Source organism: Buteo buteo, chromosome 1, assembly GCF_964188355.1.
Source record: "Buteo buteo chromosome 1, bButBut1.hap1.1, whole genome shotgun sequence".
Classification (NCBI taxonomy): Eukaryota; Metazoa; Chordata; class Aves; order Accipitriformes; family Accipitridae; genus Buteo; species Buteo buteo.
The window spans coordinates 61,643,983-61,661,455 of record NC_134171.1 but is presented as its reverse complement, the minus strand read 5'-3'; the positions used below and the strand labels follow the sequence as shown (position 1 = coordinate 61,661,455).

The 17,473-nt window shown below is 41.3% G+C and overlaps 1 protein-coding gene and 1 long non-coding RNA gene across 10 annotated transcripts in view; one reads left to right on the top strand and one right to left on the bottom strand.

The window, feature by feature from the left end:
- Positions 1 to 1,710, bottom strand: part of TECRL (trans-2,3-enoyl-CoA reductase like) — a 69,031-nt gene extending 67,321 nt beyond the window's left edge. For 2 of the 9 annotated variants that reach the window (XM_075033481.1, XM_075033535.1), the window contains exon 1: positions 1,385 to 1,699. In XM_075033481.1, coding sequence (XP_074889582.1) covers positions 1,385 to 1,618 — 234 coding nt within the window. In that variant the 5' untranslated portion in view covers positions 1,619 to 1,699. Of the gene's footprint in view, positions 1 to 1,384 lie in introns of all 9 variants that reach the window. The other 7 variants (XM_075033473.1, XM_075033498.1, XM_075033504.1 and 4 more) reach the window with 4 other exon arrangements.
- A 123-nt stretch (positions 1,711 to 1,833) lies between these two features.
- Positions 1,834 to 17,251, top strand: LOC142033563 (uncharacterized). Its single transcript, XR_012651247.1, has 3 exons — positions 1,834 to 2,026; positions 10,030 to 10,165; positions 12,339 to 17,251. It is a non-coding gene; the product is annotated as an uncharacterized LOC142033563 (long non-coding RNA).
- Positions 17,252 to 17,473: the final 222 nt, after the last annotated feature.

Here is a 17,473-nt window from a genome sequence, read left to right as displayed (position 1 = left end):
ACTTCACAATCACCACTCATGACTCTCTTTCTACCACTACAGGGGCAGAATCCATGGTTTGGAGAAGGTGTAGAAAATGTTCAGGCTCATCAAAATTCAGAATAAAGATTAAAATGCAGGTCTGCTATTGTCCCAGCAGTCTACAGTTCTTCCATGCATCATGGAAGGATTCCTGAAATGTGGCTCTTCGCCTAATTCTGTTTATGTTAATATACTTCTTTTAATGACACTACAGGAAAGCTTAAGATAAGAAACAGACTGTCTTTTTTTGGATCAAAACCTTATTCACTATAGTATTTAGAAAAGCCTTTTTAATAACTGCATAAATATCACTCAGTAAATTAAATAATGCAAACACTATCATTAGAACTGGTATTAATAGTCATCATATTTGTTTGACCATTTTGTACATGTTTCCCCTTTGGTTAGACTAAAAAAACCTCAAAAAATATTTTGCCACATTAAGAATAAACAAATGAGACATTTAGCTTTAACTAGGCATACAAATTGCAAAAACACCCTTTAAACAATCAAGAACACTAGAAATCTGGTAGTATTCTACCCTGCATATTTCAAAGGCATTAAATTAAACATTTGAAGCAAACTTATCCACCAGTTCCAGCTGTTGCCAATGAGGATAAGGGAATTTTTTATGATTTTTTTCTTCTAGCAAAACAGTAAGCCTCAAAACTACTATTTTCACGGCACGCAAGAGACCAGCTCTTCTGCTGAGGGACAATGAATCACAAAAACTGTGATGAAAATATTTATGAAGCATGTTTTCAGCTGTTGTTCACTGTGTCATAAACTTCCTTCCTACCCTGTCCTCTCATCCTGCTTATACAATTTGACTGTAGTTTATTTTTTTAATTCACATTATTAAAAACAAAAACAAAAACCACCTGCTTTTTTAGTTAAGACCCTTTGTTTAAAAAATAAAAATTTTTAAAAATTGCCAGGTTCCTGCCCAATCTGATAAGTAGGGCACAGCTGAGTATGTTTAGATACCAACAAGAACCCACAGCATTGCAGAGATGCTAAGCTTTACTAATGTATTCAGAACATCAATTCTGAAGTAGACATTTAAGTATCATGCTCTGAAGTAAACACTGTAATCTAAGTGTCAAGAGACATCCTAAGGACATATCTTGAGTCCACAGAGCAGCCAGGAGGTCTAAAAGGAACCAGTGTTGGATTATTTGTAAAAATCCTGGAGAAAAACAGCCAAGGATTGTGACTAACGAGAAGTTCTGAGTATCTCCCAAAGAAAAGTATGAAAGTATTTCTATTACAGAATAAGACCACAACAGAGTGAAAACAGACTCCCTGAACTGGCACCGTGTGAACCAGGCACATCCCCAGCGTGCTGGAATAATACACTCACCTTGTCCACAATGCAGATCTGCTTCTTGCTTTGCATATCAAGAATTTCCACTTCAAAGTAAGTGATTTTTGAATGTTTGAGCACTGGTGGTGATTTGAGATGGCCAGCAGAGAGCACAAGCTGAGAGAAGTTGAAAAAAGAGCGTGTGTCATTGTGGGACATGGACAGAGCTCCTCCATGAGCTGCAAGATCCCTCTTGTGTTCCGGAGCACTGGGTTTCTGCCTCCTGTGCATGGTGTGACCCAGCAGCAGCGATCGTCATATCAACAGGGGACAGTTCCAGGGGGAAAATGTTTCCTCCCTGCATCAGTTAAATACAATCACAGACTGATGAGGCACAAAAGGTCAAGTGGCATTCCATTTTAAGAGTACTGTCTTATTTAGCAGGAGTGAAAACAATGGCTCTGTAATCCATGTCTATATTTAACCTGCTATTGTGATGTGCTGTATTGCTGCTGCTTTTTTTTTTTTCCTTTTTATTTAAACCAGCATTTGAAACAACACATCTAGAGACTCCCTATTAGAAGAAGTCAGATCCTGAAACTCCAGAGCCCCAAAGGAATCAGGAACGAATGCAGCAAATTCCACTGCTATCCACTGAGACAGATGTTTAAAAGTGTCCATATATACACTTATGTATAGGTATGTGTGTGTATATATATATATGTTATATATGCGTGTGTGCGTATGTATGCATCTTTAGTATGTATCTGCAAAATTATGTCGGATATCATCTATTCTAGAAATATTTACTAACAAAATGCCAGGAGTTCATCAGCAAAATGTAGGGGTTGCTTGCAAATACAGAGAGGATCTTGTACCTGCTTGTATTTAGTACTATGGACTCTCTGTTATTTAATGGGGTAGAGCTTTCCTTGCAGCTCTGCCAGGGAAACTTAACTGAAGTAAAGGAAATCATAACCATAAAGGCAGTAATTCAGGCCTTGGATCATTTCACTATTTTCTTATTCTTTCCTGACAATTAATTTTCACAATGCAAGTCTGTAGCAAAACAAAAGTAGACTTAATGGTAAAAATAAGGATTACTTAAACCAACAAATTTTCTCTAAAAGGTCTTCCCCAAGCCTTGTTTGAACTTCCTTTTTCCTTGTATGATTTTTTTACAGGATTTAATAGAAATAGCAGCACTTTTCCACCCTGAGATTCTCCCTATATTTCCCTGGGCTGCCTAGGATTACAGTGTTAGAAGGGCATCGCTGATTTCTGCAGACAGCTCTTTCCAGTGGAGACACTGAATACATTTCTACACAGTAAAACCTCAGGGAAACTACAGTCACTACTACAAAAACCATATAGGTTTGTTACACTAAGGAAATTTAATCAAGTGAAAAAAACCTTCCACAAGATAAAAGTGACCACACAACTAACACCCCGTCTGGGAGGCAGGGTAGGAACAGAACAGGTCTCTCTTCTTTGATTCTGCTACAACTTACAGAAAATATAGCAGTCACCACAACTTGTCTGGCGACACGTGACAAGAAGCTCTATGAAATAATGGAGAAACTAATTGATAAGTTGTTGCAAGAATTAAAAACCCGACTGAGGGGGACCCCCAAAGGAAGGCAATTTCCAAACTAAAGCTCCTCTCCTGACAGTATTCACAGAAATGCTCATCTTCACGTGTATGAGTTATCTAGTTGCTATTGATGGAATAATCCATGCTTCAGCAAGTTGTATATGTGCTTAAGTTCCGGAGAATCAAGCCTGCATACATGAAATGTTTCCTGCTTACAGACATAGGAGAAGAAAACAGCAAATTATGAGGGGCCAAACTTGTGAACAGGTCTGACCTCAGTGGTAACAGGACTGGGCATTTGAAATGACAAAATACTTGCAATACCAAGAACTAGCTAACTTATTTACGATTCTTTAGCCAGTTGTTCTAACTAAAGAGGCTAACCCCAACTCATAACTAAGATGCTTTACGTCCATATGACACGACAAACTTCTGTGTAGCTAAGGTCTGAGAGAAAAATTCCTGTTACTTGTTGATGCAGTCATGCAGCTTTTGAATGCCTTCACTGGCTTTGTTAGTGGAAAGCCCTGACTGTGGGAACGCAGATGTATAACAATATTGGTCACCTAATACAAATAAGGATTAAATTTTGGCTATACTGAAATCAGTTAGAGTCTTGCCTTTGATGGAAGACAAGTCAGAATGTAAAGAAAAAAATTGCTAGACTGGAACAAGATTATATTGTGATCAAAGAAGTACAGCTGCCTACAAGTTTAGGTGAAAGGTGGACAAGGAACCACCACCTTGGTGGAGTCAATGTAGCAAGCAGAAATTTTTGGTATAAGCTAGTCGGAACACGGAGAGTGACAAATTATTGGCTAACTGTAAGGGGCTTCTTAAAAACAGCCAGGTAAAGACCCCAGAACGCACAGGTCCTAAGTTCCAAGTGTGAGATACACTTATTTGAACAGACTACTATAAGGAAATTGTATAAACTGCTGTACAAGAGATGAGACAAACTGATAAAATATCCCCTTTTAGCCATAAAATCTATGAATCAGTGAGCTGTAATAGCACATATTAATAAATTTCTAAATTTATTTAAATTCAAAAGCAATAAAGAATAATATTGATCATCATGGCTAATTTCTGTGTATATAAGGAACTGGTGTTGCAGTCATTACTAGGGTATATTTATAACGTTATTTAAAATTATAATATCTGAGCTGCTGCTTCGGAAAAAAAAAGCTTTTGATTTACTGCAGACATTTAAATGATCAGAATTTTATTACTGACCAATGAACACTTGAATATCTGAACCAATTCCAGGAAAATGCTTACAAAAATATATTTTTATTTTTTCAATCTAAGCTAATGATATGCAATTTCAGTATTTTGATAAACAATCTTTACAGAGCCAAATACTTTGCTAACATAAACTAGTAGGGCTTCCCCGAAGGTGACTGGTCCTTTCCTTGCCGTATTAAATTATGGGTCTAGGATTAGACTGCAGCACCATGTCTACGGCAAATATATTACTTGCATATAAGGTGGGTGAGAGCTACTCTACCAAAAATAATCAGGGATAGAGTTACCACTGATAACCTAAGCTCTGAGAGATGCATAAAAGCAGTGGCGATTTTGCCATTAATGTGACAAATGCTGCACTTGCTTGAAATGTCATCAGTGGGTTTGGATGTTCTGGCTCGATGTGAAGTAATTCAGTCCATTCTATGTAAAAGTGCACATAGAAGGGAAACATTAATTACTGGACAAAAGGCACATCTTCCCTTTCAATGCAGTTACATGTACCTCATCGCAGTCCCTGACACTGGAGATGGGGAGTCCCAGCACATGGGGACAAGCAATCAGTCCTACGGTGAGATTTATTGATCTACATTACATGGGTACAAGCTGCTGTTCCCAGAGCTGTGGCAGGGCTAGTAGCCAGCAGTCACCGAGTCCCTGACCTCAGCTTCATTCTGGGACTCTGAGAGGAGTCAAAGAGCACTCAGCAAGAATTAAATCATCTCTGACAGCTTCAACTCACACTGAATTTCCTGCCATATAAGGGGCCGATATTTCAGAGGGGCCACGAGGATGGGCATAACTCTTCTCAAACTGTGGCTCTACCTCCTCTCCTCACTTGGCACTCGGCTGACATGAGCCATTTTGCTGATGGGCAGGCATTTTGTTAAGCTATCCTTCTGAGAGGCACTTTTTCCAGGAGGGAGGGAATGCCTGCCCCCAAAGCATGCAGCAGGGCCATCATTTCTGATTAACTGAGCTGCTGATATTTTCACAACAAAAGCAACACCTGTAATGGACTTTTTGCACCCTTCTAATACCATATCTTGAAACAAGCATTAACCCGTGCAGGTCATGAGAAAACAGGTAACGAAGTGCTGGGCAGGGACTAAGACTTTGCATTCAGTTTCTGCTGATGACACTGATTTCCCGTGAAGTGTTAGGGAACTGCTGTTTTTCCTGCTTTTCCCTTCCCATTCCACACGCCTTCTCCGTGTGAGGCTCTCTTGCACTGTGCATTTTGCAGACAGCCTGGCACAAAGGGATTTCACAAGATCTCAGCTGGGGCCTTTAGGCACTTCAGAAGTTCCTTTTCATCTTTGCTCATGTTTTGTACTCCTCCTGCCCCAGAGAACTGGTCATCTCCTTTCAGTCTGCAGAATGCCAACTGTTAAGTTAGCAGCAGAGGGTCATCTCTGTCAGTCTAGATGCTTGTCAGCAGCCCCTCACACATCTGCTTTTTTATCCCCTCCACTTCAAATGCTTGGTGGAAGCAGGGTTATTCCTTTCCCACTGGCTTTGTGATGCCAAAGCACTGAAAAATGCCCCCAAGACACAAGACTCCAGAGCCCAAAGTATGTGGGATCCGGTACTGCAGGTCATGCAGCCTAAAGCAAAGCAGATCCCCAAGGTCACACATGCTCACTTCAGCATCCCATTTTTGGAGATTCTGCCATTCGTTTTGCTGGGGAAGGAGACACTGAGACCAAGCGCTCCAGTGGGTTGTAAACAAGCAGTGAGATCCCCTTGCTTTCAGTCTCTCTTTACTGAGCTGTCCAAGGAAGGATTTGAGAACCTGATACAACATACTCATTTGGAAAAACACTAACAATAATTTGTTTGTCTGGCTCCTGGCTTCATCTGGCTGAGAGTTTAGGAATAGGTTTACCAGATTATTTGGGGGGCTAATGCTTTTAAATATTTGGTTTGATTCTGTTATCCATATCATATTAGTAACAACTAGAATGCATCTCTGAAGCATAGTAGAAACTTAAGCATGTGAGCCCAGCTGTTAGAAATGAAGAATGTAGATCTAAGATTGCAGTGTACAGTATGTGAAATTGGATACCGTTATTCCCAAATACTGTTTATAAAGGCTGCATGGTTAAAAAAACAAACAAACAAAAAAAAACCAACAAAAACCCAACCAAAAACACCCCTGCATAAACCTCTGGGATTTCTTTGCCTGCACATGCCTACCTTAGCTGGCTCAAAATCACTTTAAAGCATTCTGTCTACAAATGCATACACACAAAAAAGCCACTTAGAAGAAGCTCCACAGTGTTACTGCTAAAACTACTTGGGAACTTTAATTTTCCCTCTTGAAGCTAAATCTCTTAACAAATAAGTAATGGACAGCGTAGAAAGACACAGAAGGAGAGTGCACTGACTCCGTAACATAAATCAATCCTAAAGCTATTTTAAATAATGCTGAAGTCAGAAGTAGACCTCATCAGTGCTAAGGGACAGGGCAAAAGCAATATACACCCATGTTCCTCCCCTTCAGCTCTACCGGCAGGGCTCCTCAGCAGAGGACGACAGCCTTTCTGACCCTGTGAGCTGCACAATGGCAACATTACATGGCCAAAAGCCACAAACCTCAGGCCACATCCTTCAGAGGCTGTGAGAAGGGAGAGTCCAGGGAACAGCTTGCAAGCAGGGCCCAGAGATCACTAGTGACCACCTTGTCCCTGCAGGAGAGGTTTTTACCACTGACTGTCACAGCAATGGAATTTTGCCAGCTGTTTAACATCCCACTCTAGTAGCCTGGCTTTACCTTTCTGGCTTTGAAAACTGAAAATGTTGACTTTAAACTTTGGTGTGGGTGGTGCCAATTAGAAGCAAATTCACAGTGCAAATCAAATCCAAAGCTGGTGTTTATTTTATCCCCCACAGATATCCACAAGGGACATAAGAGAAATAAGCAAAGCCAACAAACAGGCACAGTAATTCTATCTGCAAGAAGTACAAAGTGAAACCTCCACCCCCAGCCCCTGTCGCACACAAACACACACCTACTTCTCTACCAAAATAAGTACAGTGTGATACAGAACTCAACTCTGATGACAGTCAGGATATATTGTAAAAGACAGCTGTTGGGCTGCAGAACAGAAGAAGCCTAAGGAGATGCTCCTTGTGATGAAGAGGCCCAAAGGAATCTTTGTAGGTGACATGCTAGATCAATCTTTTAATGTTATTGACAGTAAATAGCATATTTAGAGCTATGCAGCTGAGAATTTTCAGTTCTTGTTTAAATTAAATCAGTGCAAATGGTGCTATTCCTGATGTTATTAACTCTTATTACTTGAGGCACATGATGGTTTTTTTCCCCTAAATACATGGCATTTGGAAGTACGTGACCATGTGAAATGCTATGTGAAATGTCTCTTTTTTTTAAAACTTATATATTTTGTTATTCTTTTTCACTTAGGTAAATGTGTAGCCCTTAGAAACATACAGGAATATCTGAAAACTTGACCTCAAAGGGTCTAGAAACAAAGATACCTTTTTCTTTTTTTTTTTTTTTTTCCAAAACAAAGTTTATGATTTTTAAGCCAGTCTTGCCATTTTGCAGACAGTCAGGCAGGGAGATCAACACTGTTCGTGTTTAAGTCCTTATACAGACAGTATGCTTTGTACCCCATTGTTTCTTTGAGGCAAAGATTAGAAAGCAGAATTAGAAAGCAGACAAAGAAATGTCACCCACACTTGTCCAAAAACTACTTTTAAGGAAAATTCCACTGACCTTTACCTGCAGAATTTTCCCTACAGCATTCCACTCACCCTTTAGCATCTCCTTAAGCAGCTTTGCCTCTCAACGGCAACAAGTGTTTCCACCCGTTGGCCTTAATATGGCGTGACGTCCCCTTACCGCATCATCAATTCTGGCTAATAAAATGGCACCTCAATTAACAAAGGTTAGAAACTTGCTTCCAAACGTTTGGCTTCATTTCAGCGTTTCACAATAGGCTTTGTGCACTCTAATGTGCCATTGCTTACCTGAGGAAAGCTGCTGTGATGAGCTCCCGGACAATTTCAGCACCCATACTCATGCCCAGCAGCAAAGCAAGCAACAAGGCCACATCTAGGTGGATGAGAGTCCTCAGAGCACGGACAGGCAGAAAGTTTCCATGTATTTCATTGTGGCTTTATGTTATCATGCCACTTCACAGCGTAAAGGGAGAGGACTGAGCAGATTAATGAAGGACAGGTGCTGATACCCCATACTTTGCAGCAGTGTAAGCTTACTTCACGTCCTCACTTAATTTCAACTGAGTATGTGTATTACTGACAGCATTTTTTTAATCCCCCTCCAAGAACATATCCTGACGAGATAATGGATAGTAATTTCACAGGGTAAGATCAAGTAACCACATTATTGGAAGCTGATCAGCCACTAAGTGAGGATGATGAAAAGAAATACAGTAAGGCAAAGCCATTTTTCACAAACAGCAGCAGTACAGAACTGGCAAAGCCATGCTCTTACAGCTGAGATTAAATGCATCTTTCTTTTGTGCAAAACTATTATGTGCAAGATGAAGTTGGAGTCAATTGGAATAGTTTCAGGAAAACAAATATGCAGTTTTCATTGACGCTGAAGCACTTGAAAAGATTTACTCATTTGGTTGAAAAGACTTTGAGGTTCAGAACAATCTGGTCTTTCTGATAATTTCTGACCAGTAGGAGGGAAGAACAACCTTGACTAGAACACCTACAGATTCCTAAAGGAGCTATTTCAACATAAAAATATTCAAAAGGTTTTATTTGCTAATGTAGAATGTATAAAAATCCTGAAACCTCGGTAATTGTCACAAAATATAATCACAGTCTTTCAGACAGTTCTGTGCAGAGATATGTTTAAAAAGTTTACAATGACAAAAAAGAAACCTAACTCCTGTTTTATAATCCTTCTTTTTTGTCTGAAGTTCTTGGGGTGATTGGTCTTTTATTACTTTTGAAATGTTATGCGTTATTTTTTCTCATACAAGAAGCCCAATTGTTCTCAGTCTTTTTCATTTCAGAGCTTCATTAATTAGGTTTCCAAAACATCTGTCAGCATAACCTTCTTCTTTCACAAACTTTCGAGTTTTCAGAAAAGTTGCCATTTAGTATGACATTTTTAATATTCAGGCTCAGCCCAAAAATTATTCTTCAGCTAAAAGAAAAATGATCAGACTTTTTTTAAATTCATTTTATGACTAAAAAATACTCTTGTGACATTTTTCTCTTAAAGCAGAATGATTTTGAGAAATAGCAGAATTCCTGAAAACTTGGAGTTATACAAGTAACAAAAGAGGATTTTATTTATTTTATTAGAACTGTTGTTCAGTGCCAGGTTTTTTTCAAGCTTGAAATGTTTGGCAAAATGTTCTCATGCAGCAAAATTAAAAAAAACAAAGGCAAGCACGCTCATCAGATTGAAGTACTCATTTTTTTTTCTAATTCTTTCTCCTGTTTAGACTGTTCTGCCTGTACAGCTAAATCATCTGCCCCCAGACTACTACCACTCTCAGTAATGACCCTGATGAAGTGACCCTACCCCAATTTGGCTGTTGTCCTGGGCTAGCTAGTGCCTTCTGTTTCTTGTTTTGACCATTATTTCTGCCAAGGCTGCAAGAGACACCAGGGTCTCTTCACTAGTGTTGTTTAAAACAGTACAGGAGATCTATCATATTTAAGGCATTACAAGACACCCACTCTTTAGGTATACTTCAGAAGCAGAAAGAAGTTTCACCTGAGATCAGATCATTCTTCTGCAGGGCTAGGGTCTGGTCCAACATGGGAAGCAGTGCTCAGCCAGATAGTTCTGCTTGCAGCAGGTTTAGATGAAAATGTCACAGACTTACTACCTCCAATTTAGCAGGATCGGATGCTCCAGATTACCACCTCATCAAACCTGCCATCCTCACAGCACCTGGAGCCACCACATACCCTGAAATAAAACCTGCCTTTCATCAGGAAATCCAGCCAGATGGGAGGATACCGACAGAATCACGGTAAGTAGTAGCTCTGTGGGGAGCCCGGCAGCACATCCGCGTGTGCCATGCTGAATCGTGGGAGCTGGCTCTCTCGCAAACTAGTTGAGCAACCTGGCCCTTTCACTCATGCCTAAGCATAAGTCTCCAGAAACCAGGCACAGAAAGACCTGCCTCCTGACTACCTCTCTCTTCTTGGAGAACACCCAGCAGGTCAAGTTTTGAGTCCCCGTGTAACTTCAAAGGACAAGATGCAGCTAAGTACCCCGTGCTGAGACAGCTGCCTCCCCTACGTGCTGGACTCTGAACCCCTCTCCGGGACCCACCTGCCTCAGAGCAGGGTGCTGTAGCACTTGGGTCCCTTTTAGGATCTGGCCTGTGCTCTCATGCTCCATGCCACAGGTTTTTACTCTGAGAAGAAAGCAGAACTGACCTGTAGGGGAAGCGAGCTGCCCGCAGACATAAAGTCGATGGATCTCAGTACAGCACCAGGGCATCCTGCCACACACAAGAGGACAGAGCCTGTGCGAGCTCCAGGCTTCCCCTCGCTTCCATTGTCAACCACCAGAAAGAAGTGCAGACGCAAACAAGCGTGCATTTCATCTACGCAATGGTATTATAGCACACAGCAACCTGGAACAAGTTGAGAAGAACAGGGTTTTAAACTTGAGCTCTAAGGAAAAACGGTACTGTTACCTCCATAAATGCTTTTGTGGCTTCTTGTGAAGCACTTGTATTCCTAGTGAAGAAAGCATTTTCCACCTGGCTCTCTGTTGCTGCCACATCCCAATTTATTCATGCTTTGTTTTATCAACATTGGCAGAGAAGCATTTTAAAGTAAAAACTTTGCTTCTGTACAGCACAGTTGGCAGGGAAGAGTGCATTGATTTCTGTGAAGTTTGCAATGCACAGGCTTCCCCCATCCTGTAGCAAATCAGAAAGGAGCGAAGCTTGCTCCTTATATTAGTTAGCATGTGACAACTCAGCGCTAAGTAGTTTGGCTCTGAAGACAAGCAAAGCCAAAGCAGACAGTTGCCATAGTAGACTCCAAAACCTTGACAGGAACCAATATGTAAGCTCAGGCTGCCAAAAGACAGCACTTGTTGCTTGACACATTAGGACAACAGCATGTCACCCAACACCTCTGGAGTCTGAGTACCAGTTTACAAGCTCCTAGTCAGCAATAACCGTGACCAGCTTGCAAACAATGTCAGGACAACTACCGTGTGGTTACATCCAGCTGTCAGAATTATCTTTGCTTAAAAAAAAAAAAAAAAAAAAAAAAGCTGATGCCTTTCATAGGCTGACAGCTGTCTCTGTAAAGCATGCCTGCAATTTCCATAGCCATCCTGGGGGCAAGGTCATACAGATAGATGTGACAAGGAGAGCCCTGACATTTAACACTCTGGGAAGCAATAGTGAAGGATTACAGGTAAGATACCAGCATGCTTCACCAGGACTGCCTGTCGCAGAAAGCAACTCAGATCCACAGGCAGCTTCAAAAATTCTGTAAAATAAAGCCCCTGGGTAGAAACAATGTCCTCCTCCTTCTGTACCCAACTGTAGGAAGTACTCTAAAAGGCTGAAGGTGCTGCTCAGTTATAAGGATGAAATGAAGGAAGATTCAGCATTACATCTGTAATCTTCCAGGGCTAGAAATCTACCAGTGAAAAGGGAAAATCCACAGTTGCCTAGTGGGATTTGATGCAGTTATCGCTAGTTCCACAAGCTGATGAGATACATAAATTTGGGGTGGTTTTTTTTTGGGGGGGGTGTTGTTTTGGGTTTTTTTACAAATAGGGAAACTCTCCAAGAACCCTGGCTTATCTGTGCTATCTTACAGCAGAAGACTGGAGTATGTCTGCATTTGAAAGGTCCCACTCCCATCAGCCAGGTTGCTAGACATCCTATACAGCCTTAATAAATAATTGGTCCTGTGTCCTGTCTGAAAAGCAATGAGGTACAGCTTTGCTTTTTCCTTCCTGACCATCAGCTATTTTTCCATATGCCCAGCACCTCAAGCTGCCAGACATTTAGCAAACCATGTACTGCTGCAGATGTACTTAGGCGTAATCCTTGCATACAGCTCTATCGTGCTGACTGGGAGGTGTGAGTTGACCAGGGTTACTCGCTGTGCACGTGTGACAGCCACACTGTACCTTCACAGTCTCTGTTTCTTTTTCTCTTGCTCCAGAGCTCCAGACAACTGTGGTTGTCACTGCCGTACAAAAGACCCTGCTCCAACTTGCTTTCTGCTGTGACTTTCCACTGAGAGCAAACCACGTATAAGCACCACAGATGCTGTATCCGCGTCCATTCGGTTTAGCGGTCTTTGTGCCAGAGCTCTTGGCGTCGTGTCAGCCCCAAGAGGAACTGGCTGTGCCTGCAAGTTTCTTTACAGATAAATAACCTGCTTTGCTGTTGCTGCTGTTAATTCAGAGGAATCGGGAGTTTCATTCTGTTCTCAAAAAAGCTGATTTCGCATGCAAAAGCACAAAAGCCAAGAACAGATACGGAAAATAACTACTGAAGAGACTTGATCACTGTCTGTTGCAGTTTTTCTTTGTAGGTTTAGCTACTACAGCACCCAGCTGCAATGTGAACTGTTGGTGTACACAGTTTCAGGAATTAAAAAAATGGACATATTGCTAAGTCTCAGGTTCCTAATGAACATTTTGATTCACAGCTTTTCTCTGAACTCACAGCATTTAGAGCACAGCAGACTGACCACTGGTGTCATCTTGATGTAAGCTAAGCACAGGACCACCTACATAGAAGGAACTGCAAACTCCACCTCAAAGTATTTCTTTCAGAGCACTCCCTTAGCAGACTAAAACCCATTTAAACTTAAATACTTGGTTCTTCAGCCAGAATAAAAATACAGCTTTAATGAATAGGGCCAAAAAAGAAGTTTCTCTCGATGTTTCTCCCAGAAAACATTTCTGTTTTCAGCTAGCCGTAGCACTCAAGGGTAAAAAAGAATCTGTCAGAACAGGAACACAGCAACCTTCTACCTTGTTTTTGCACGGCTTACCAGAAGGTAAGGTTGAAATAATTTCTGCTTGTTCTGCTTTTATCCTTTCTGTTGTTATATGCTAGCTACTGCAGCACACCTTTTTAAAACACTCCTAAACAAAGCGAGAGGTTCTTTTAAGAACAGTAGAGGCCCCAGGAATGCCACACAGGCAGCCCAGCAGGTCCCCTGTTGCAGCTGGCCCGCAGGCTGGACTCACTGCCGTGAGCCTGTCGGATCCAGAGACAGGCTGAGCTCCTCCGGCCCATGCCTGAAGTTAGCACTGCTGAGATGCTGATAAAGAAGTAATCAGACATCTTCACCAGCAAAATCCTTCAAGATTGTTTTAATAATGTTCTGTGCATTGCTAAAGGGCAAGTTCTAAGCCAAAAAGTTAAGGGTTTCCTACTTGATGCTCTTTAGACTTTGACAAGCTTTAGACAAGCATTTCAGTATCGGTAGCTTCTCGCATGGATATACTTTTCCATGTCTCTCTTGCAAAATGCAACCCAAAAAGGCAAAATCTTCAGCAGCAGCATATGTGCCTCATTTTTCAATAGTTCTGTCAGCTTTCTCTCAAAGAAGCTGAAGTACAGTTTACATCTCTCCCTCCTGAAATCCAACAACTGATGGAAACAATACAGGACAATATGAAAGTGCCAGTGAAGCATCTGTAACTACTTAAAAACAACAGAACAAGCAGAAAGTCATTAGTTAGACTTCTGAAACCCACAAATTAAGTTATATATTTCTCCGCTGAGGAAAATGGGAGATTGAGCATTGCAAACTATTCCAGAGGAAAAGACCATCTGGGTAGAATTTTGAAAATCACAGCAAGTGCATTAGCATGGACTAGGTGTTTGGCCAGAGGGAGCTTACCAAAAACTGAAGGCCTCAGGGGGCTCAGCAGACAGTGACCTGGAGGCTGAGCTCAGAAAAAACACAAACCAAAATGAAACTCTTTGCAGCAGCCAGAAGAAGCTTGGTTTTGGTTGAATAACACCAGCATGTTTTTTGTGTCCTTGATTAAAAGTATCTCAATGAAGCACTTAAAAAATGAAATATTTTGAAACCTAAAAAAGATAGTAACATTTTATGGGATAAAAGGTTTAGAGAGATTTCAGTTTAGTTGTCGTCTCGTTCAGATGATTTTAGCCTAGAAATGAATAAAATACAGCTATTCACACCATCCAGCACAGGAAACTGATTTTCATACCTTTCCTACATACACAGTCAGTGGACAGAAGGTAAATCAAGGCACCTAAATCAGGCCTGGGAGAAAAACACTCCCTTTTCTTGAAGTTGCGTACCTAAGGTTGGGCTCTCTAAATATTCTTCTAGATGTCCACCATCAGAAACTTGCAAGGAATGAAAGCTCTGCTTTCTGATCTGCTTTAGTCACTGTAGGGCCTAAATTTGGGGATTAGCAGACTTCTCAGAATAGGCAGGCAGGGATCCAGTCAAGCTGTAGATAATCAGAAACTGCACCTTAGATTTCAGCTACAAAAAGTCTCCCAGTAGCACAGGACTCTTACTAGACTTAAGACAAGTTACTACCCCATTCTCAGAGAAGTGGAAGTGCACACCTGCCACCAGAGAGTGAAGGACAAGGCCACCATTCCAACATTGCAGACAAGCTTTTTATTATGAAAACATCTGCACAAATCGTTAGCCCCTGCACATTTAACATCATTCCTTAGTGGATAATCAAGATCAAGCCTTTCATTTTCAGCTCACAGTCCAATTAACAACAGATACATATATAAAATAAAAGCCTATTTTAAGAGCTGATTTTTAAAGGTGGATATTTATCATTTTGTTTGCAGAGTAAATGGTTTGGTTAGGTTTAATTCATGTTTATTAAAGTCCATAAAAGTTGCTGTATGAGAGACAAATACAATTACCTTTACTATGGGAATAAATGTATAACGAAATCCTAGCTTTCCCTCTTTAAAATAACACACTTCACAATAACTATAGATTTTGGCAAAGCAATGTTCCCCTGCCACGCAGCACATGTTTAATGAAGCTACTCCTCAGCTGTTTGTTGCTGAACTGAGCACTCCCGGTCCATTAAAGTGGAAGCCTCCACCGAAGGAAAACACTTCACAGTTTCAATCTAAAAGTATGTCAGCTTATCGAAACGACAATCATTCTGTCTCTTCGCAAAGCAATTAGAGCAGAAAGCAATCACAGAAAGGAATTAAGAGGGATTTGTGGTCAGATCTCCCATCAGGATCACTCAGACCAGATGGATTCATACAACCTCAGATCTCTCCCTTTGCCTTGTCACATCCTGGCCTGCAACAGCTTTGGCACGGGTATGCTGAAAGAATGCCAATGGTACTTGCATGCGCTGTAATTAATAAGCAAGGTTTTAATTTACCTATTAAAAAATTACATTCTAGGAAGCTAATGAAAAGCCATTTTATTAACAAAACAAAGTATTTTCTCTGGCCATGATAAATGACCCCAATTTTACACAGCCCACCCAAACTCAGAAGGGAAGATTTTTTTGGCTTCAGAAAAAAAATCAAGACTTTTTGCATGGAAAACCATGTCACTGGAACAGTATGTGCTGCAAAATGGAGCTTTAATAGTCAGTAAAGACAGAAAGAGGTTGTGCTTGCTACCTCATCACTAGCAGGTTTCCAAATTATGGAATTCATCTGTCACACTCCACTTAGCATATCTGTATCACTTCACCAAGTAATGCCACCATCAGATAGTTATTTTAATAGTGAACAGGTAAATGAATAGTGTAAAGGGTAATAGAATGGGGAGGAAAAAGAGACAAGACCATTAAGTCAAGTCCTTTTTTTTTTGCTTTTTCTCTGACACTGAAGAGTGAAGATTCCTCTTTAACTCGCTTTAAATTGGGAGGAATGTAAAAAAAAAAAGGCAGATGTATTTAACCAGGCAATTTACTTAATACAAAAGAAATCTTCAAGCTTATTTCAGGAGCAGATCTCTAGTGATGCTTGCATTTCTCAAGGGTAAATAGACACAAAGAACTTTACTGCATGCATGGATAAATTATTTACACAAAGCAAACTGTGGTCCAAACTTAAGAGTGACTTGAGACTTGTCCCTAAAAAATTTAAAGCCTCCATCTTTACAGTCTTTGTTCTCCACAGCAGCTGGTAAGCTGTGGTCTTCAGTCAAGCAGTCCTCAAGGTCCAGGCTGCAGAGCCTGCAGCTCTCTGGAGCAGGCTGGCTGTGCCCACGCTGCCTCCTGAGTGGGCTGTACGGAGCAGAGAGAGATACACCGCAGCCCTTGGAGCCTCCACAGCAGAGGCAGTGGTTGAACATGCCAACTGCCAAGAGCCTCAGGCAATTCTCCAAATGTGCATCCGTGCATTCCCCGCTTCTGCAAGTGCTTATATCAGGACACAAAAAGGGAAAATCACCTTTCTTGGGGGGGGGGGGGGAGGGGGGGGGCAGGGCAGAAGCAAGGATTCAGCAAGCAGGAAGATTCCTAGATAAAACATCTTGGTTTCCCTGTTTTCCTGGTGGCTAGCTTGCAAGAGCAGCACACCAGCCGGCCATCCCCACCTTCCCCCTGCTCCCAGTAGGGAGCAAAACGCACAGGCCCGCTCAGCTCTGGGAACTGAGGACCTGTGGGAACGTGGGCTGCTCTTCACCCCATCACTTGCATTTGTTAGCACAGGTGAAGCCACCCGGAGGTTTTAGTAGCCACTGAGTTTTGCTCTGAAAAGCTGTTTCCCCCAGTTCCTTCGGTTCTAGACACTACCGCAGCCTGAACGCTCAGAGCTGCGACATTTCAGGTTTTGTTTTAAACCTGCCTTCAGTTGCTACTCCGGGTCACCATTCCCACAGCATGAAGGGCATGGAGACTGGGGGAGCGAGGGGAACAAAGGAAAAAGAGCTTTTGCATACAGGGCATGTTTTCTAATGTAAAGCCCTAGCAGCCTCTGATAAGTGTAGCCCTCGCATAAAATCTGCCCCCTTATATATTGCTGCTGCATACATACTGCCACATTCATTAACCAGCCCGCTAGAAGAGAGTCCTGTGTCTTCAAGTCTTCCCGTTCCTTTTCATAAAATAAAGTGTACTATTGCACAAGAGATTATCCGAATTGTGCAGAGATCTTTTGTTCATTATTTAATAGAAGAAGATAGCATACATTCAGGGAATATAAAAATGTTTTATTCACTATCTTCAGCTGACTTTTATTTTTCCTCTACCCCAGTAATAGAGTTAATACATTTGTACGCATTCTCAATGTAGTATTTCACATTCCACCTGCAGATATCTTTTTGTCTTTGAAGTATCTATGAAATGCATTAAATAA